Raw genomic sequence first — 5518 nt, forward strand, 5'->3', positions numbered from 1 at the left:
AGGTGGGTGTTTTGCCGAAATTTCTGGGTAAACTTCAAAGTGTTATAACTTCTTCATTTCTTAACCATTTTCGACGTACTTTATATCAAAATGAAGGTATTGACGAGACGAACACATCCATACCTTCCTTGACCCCTAACTCGGCGTGTATTCACCAGAAAAAGCCCCGAAAGCTCCGGCCAAACTTTGAACTTGTCGTTCTCTGTGTTCTTTCGTCCAAACACTTCCAACGAACTACTCCAAGCCTCCTTAGGACCTCAAGAAGCTTCCTATAAGCTTGAAAAGTCCTAAAAATCAACCAATAAAAAGTTGATGAATAGTACCTAAACCGGAGTTCGTATTTTCGACGTGAAAACGTTATAGTTCTTACCTGAAATTGGTATGGTTGGACTCGTATCGTCGAAACGAAGAAGATGGTGATTTTATTTTCGTCGATCCGTGAAGTTTTGAAGAATTGGTGTTGTTGCCGTGTGTTTGAGAGTGAGGGAGAGAAAAAGAGCTTGATGGGAGAGATGAGAGTTGAGTGAGTTTGAGGGAGCTGAGGGAAAAAGAGAGAGTGAGGGACAGATGAGAGGAAATCACGGAAAAGAAAAAAAAAGAAAAGGTAAGGTTTCCTATGCAATCCGTGTGTGCACAGTGAAACTTAATCATTCTTAATCATCATAAACGGCCGAAAACGTCTCTTCCATCTAACTTTAATAAGGATTTAGGGTAATTAAACACACTTCACACATATGAAAATGTTATTTCGGGACGGGTCGTCACACTAATGGCGTCAGGTAAAATTAACGGTATATGCTGTTATTTAACAGAATATTCCTTAACGTCATTAGGGAATCCGTCAGTGTGCTAGGCATGTGCTTGCACGTGGGAACTTAGAAAATTATTTTTAAAATATGGGGATGTTCGTGGGGTTGAGTAGGCCACGATGATATATTCAAATACCCCAATTGAGCAATGTATTTATTACCTAGTTTTGGTTATGTGCTTAACGTTAAAATAGTTGTTTCACATATAGGTGAGACGTTTCCAGAGGACGAGCGCAGTCAGGCGAGGCTCGAGGGTTACGACCCTGCCACATATCAGTGAATGCCATGCCAAATATTTTATACTTAGACTATGCATTTAGTAGTTGCACATATTTATGTTTGACGCTGCAGAAGCTCAGGTAAGTGCCAGGTGAGTTTATAGATTGTGGATGTGAGTTGCATGATTATGTTGAGATGTATTATAGCTTAGAAACCTGCACCTCGGTGTTAGTGCTCCTGCCCGTGGTCAGGGCACAGTCCTTCACATGGTGTCACCTCTCGCACCATACGCTCACCTTGGATCCAAGTTGGGTGCACAGTCCTGTCGTACAGACCATTATAGGTGTATCCGACTCATAGGTGACCCGTGATCATTCGCACAGTCTTCACGTGATCATAGCACTTGAGCGTAATTATTTACACCCAGTCTTGTCGTACAGACCACTTTAAGTGGTTCCGACTCGTGTGTAGACATACTTGTTGAGCTATTGGTTGAGCCATACAGGTTATATTAGGTGACTCTAGCTTGATGGATGAGCTATAGATTCAGCCGTACAAGTCATATTAAGTGACTCCGGCTGACATATCATTTACATTGATTTATATCACCTGGCTAACATATTTTATGCTGAGATATTTAACATGGCATATATGTGGATTTTGCTATTCTGAGCATGGTTCTGATATATGTATGTATTCTCATTTTCTGGGAAATTATATAGGTTTTATAGCAAGGGGTTATTACTTTTGACAAGTGAAATGGTTTTAAAAAGCTTTGTTTTTGCCCACTCACACTTTCTGTTTTGTGCCCCTCCAGGTTTTAGGTAGGAGTGCTTGTTGGTGGCTTACGAGGAATTGACGGCGGTTCTAACATATTATCACTAATGTAGGACCACCTTTGGTATTGTATAATTAGTACTTGTCCTGCTGGACTGCACTTTGGCTACCTATGCTCTGATTATTGTGTAACCACACTTAAATATCGAGATTGCACTTTTATTTGCTTAGTGTAAATTAGTTAGCTTGGTTCTTAGTTATTCACATTTCTTTATATCATTATCATTTCTGCACTGCGCACATGGCTGTGTCACCCTCACGTGACGGCCAGCACACCTTGATTTTGGTCGGGGTGTGTCATTATATGTACCCATTCATGTAATTTTTCAAATTTTTAATCTTAAAATGTACCCATTCTTAAATATACCAATTTGTTGTAGTAAACTGTACCTTTTTTTTAAATTTTTTTTATTATTTTTAATTTTATTTTATATAAAACCTATTCAATTTTTTTCTAATTAATTTTTAAACTGATATGGGTACATTCTTTTTCTTGATTTGAGAATGTATCCATGTCAAGTTTAATCAAAGAATTTTGCTGAATTACCCATATTTTGGTACAATAATTTTTTTGTTAATTTTGATGAATGTACCCATGTTTACACACACACACACACGCGCTTGTGCACACACACACAATATATTGGAGAGTATAGTTTATATTTTAATAATTTTCATCCACAAATTATGGATTTTTTTATTTAAAATCTCATTAATACAAACAACTATAAATTTCAATTTTTAATTTTAAAAATATAGTAACCTATATAGAAATACATTATCACATTAATTTTAGGGACTTCGATCAAATATTGAAAACCAATAAGGTTTCAGTAAAAGAATATTGATAGTTAGGGACCGCATTCAAAGTGTCCCAAAAAAAAAAATTCAGTAATAAATTTAAGTCGAAACTAATGTTTTATCCTTGAGACGATGTAACTTGTAACCTCCTACATCTACATGCACCGGCGGAGGCACATGAGGACTAGAGTAGTCCTAGGCCTACCTTGACTTGAAAAAACAAGATTAATATTACACCTATTTCTATTGCTTTGCGGCCCTTCTCAACACTTGACACAAATCCAATCATTTATCTATCCTTTCATCCAAATCCTCCCAAAATTAAGTATAGTACATGCTCTATTCCCCCTATTCTTCTTGAATTTCATATATTTAGCCATTCCGAATTCCAAATTTATTGAATAAAGAACAATAAGGTTTGTGAAACTCTATTATTCTCTATAAAATATTTGTTTCTATTCTACCCTACCTCTTACTTGAGTTTTAGGGTTTGCAAAATTTTTAGTAATTCTCTCTATTGAGTTTAATAATGCTTTCAATAGTATAGATCATCATGCAATGGTTTCAAAATATGAAATTTGTTGACAATAATTATGATTACTATAAATAGATAAAATTATCTATGCATATGTTAATTTTGACTACTTAATTATTTGGATATATATTATGATGTTTTGCATTAGTAATTTTATAATCACTATTCGTTTTGTCTTCTTCTATACTTATGTGAGGACCTCCTCACAAAAAATTCTGGCTCCACTTCCATCTACATGTACCTCAAGTAAAACTTGCACTCACTCTTGCCTAGTTATTTGAAGATCTTTCTATTTTCTCTCGATGCATCAAATCCCAGACTATCAAAATTTGTAAAGCTCGCTTAATACAATGAATATCCCACATAATTGTATTAATCACGGACGCAATACGTCAAGGATAAACATGAACAAACAAACAAAAGTTATGTTTGGATGGCTTGTATCGCTCACTAATTTGGACCAAACGTTCCTAAAAAGTGGTAGCGTAAAGTAAAATTCAACGCAACTCAATAAAAAAGAAAACCCCTAAGGATAGGATTAGATGATAGATAAGTATTGACTTCAATTTGCACATTATTAAGTGAGATAAACAATAATTAATTGGGTAAAAATAACCCTCTAATTTTTTTATTTTTTTTTATTTTTTGAACAAACATGAGTTTAGTTTCACAATGAGTTAGCAATAATGTGGTTCAAAGTCGTATTTGGCTAGAATTGAACCTTAAACTTCTCATTTACAAATGAATATAAATACTACTAAACTACTATACCATACTACTAAGTGGCAACTCTATATTTTCAAACGAAAAAAATAAAAAAATAAAAAAACATGAAAACCACTGTCATGAATTTGGACCGTTGTGGCATTTTACCCTAATTGCCACCAGCTGTGGGTCAAGTCACCAATAACGACGGTTTTTTCTTCTCCGCCGTGGGCACTGGTCCCCTGCAGCAATCTTCATCTGCACTTTCTCAAACTCCGAAACCCCACAAGGTATCACGATCCGACCCGGATGATTGTATCCGTAAACCTTCTCAGCCTCCTTCAACAGCTCCCCAAACAGAGGGTGATTGAAGTACAAGACCGGCACTAAATACCTATGCGTGTCAGCGTCTGATTCGCCGACGTACACAGCCATGTGCCCCTTCGGCACACCAACCGGTTTCGTGGCTTTTGTTTCCTCCGGGGCTCCACGGATCCGAATATAACCCGAGTTTGGGGAGCAGAGTTCCTTGGCTCCGCGTTGAAGAGAGCGAGCCAAGGTGAAGAATTTCGAAATCGGGTTGTAGGTTCGGGCTGGAGGATCCAGTCTTTGGCACTGAGTTTCGTCTTTTCTGGATCGGATCATCCATTTGAAGATCCTCACTAGCTTGTGTTTTAGCCTGAAACCTCTGTTTCTTCTCATCCTGAATTTAGTTAACGATAAGAACCCAGAAAATAAAATGGACAAATGGGTATTTTTAAAAATGTGTTTTCTGAATTGGGTTTGTGTTTTGAAAATACAGAGAAGAAAACTGTGAACTTGGTAGGGTTTGTGTAGAAGAGTGCATGATGAGTGTTGTTTTATAGTGCGGTGGTGGTGGTTGCCGTGGTGGCGCTGGTGGTGGGAATATTTGGATATGGAGATGAGAATATATGAGAATATGGTTCCTTTGGGAGTTCAGAGAACATGTATCTGTAGGTGGTCGGCACACGGTACAGAATTTTTTACTGTAGGAGATGTGAAGGAAATGGAGATTATATATGGAAGAGAGAGAATAAGAAAATGGTAGGAGATGGAGAAGTAAATTAGTATAATCATGTACTTGTAAACATACGGATGCATGTACATATTGGGCTTTTTAAGAGTAATGATAGGATACAAACTTTCTAAGTTACTTTTCAAATTATGTGATTTGTCATTAATAAAAAAATAAGTATGCTAATTAAAATATAATAGTTTAATAATCAACAATCATTATCATGTCATGTGATTTACAAAAAAAAATGCTAAGGGACTCTCTTAAAGTGAGATTCTTTCCCACCTCAATTTTAATGTTAATTATTGTATCAATATTATAAAATATTATGTAAAAAATATAAGATGACAAAGAATCCATAAAAAATCCAATGTTTAAAATAGTCTCTTAGTATTCCTCTATAAAATATCATTTAAATAGCTAATCTCCCTTCATATGACGAGAGATTGATGATCTGTCATCTTGTGTTAATCACTAGGAATTAGAATCGTAAAGGTCATACATCAATAATTAAGAAAAAATTTGTGTGTAGCCAAAATTTGGTGGACTTCCCTTCAGTATGGTCATTTGCTTTTA

General features: G+C 35.9%; 1 protein-coding gene across 1 annotated transcript; it reads right to left on the reverse strand.

Annotated features, from left to right (window-relative positions):
• Positions 1–4101: 4101 nt before the first annotated feature.
• Positions 4102–4551, reverse strand: LOC137721955 (auxin-responsive protein SAUR36-like). Its single transcript, XM_068460970.1, has one exon. The coding sequence runs from the start codon at positions 4549–4551 to the stop codon at positions 4102–4104; it is 450 nt and encodes a 149-aa protein (XP_068317071.1).
• Between the last annotated feature and the right edge of the window lie 967 nt (positions 4552–5518).

The sequence above is a fragment of the Pyrus communis genome, chromosome 17 (assembly GCF_963583255.1).
Source record: "Pyrus communis chromosome 17, drPyrComm1.1, whole genome shotgun sequence".
NCBI classification, from domain to species: Eukaryota; Viridiplantae; Streptophyta; class Magnoliopsida; order Rosales; family Rosaceae; genus Pyrus; species Pyrus communis.

Bases quoted from the DNA above. Each gene is read 5' to 3' on its own strand.
- LOC137721955 (XM_068460970.1), bottom strand. From the start codon at position 4,551: ATGATCCGATCCAGAAAAGACGAAACTCAGTGCCAAAGACTGGATCCT.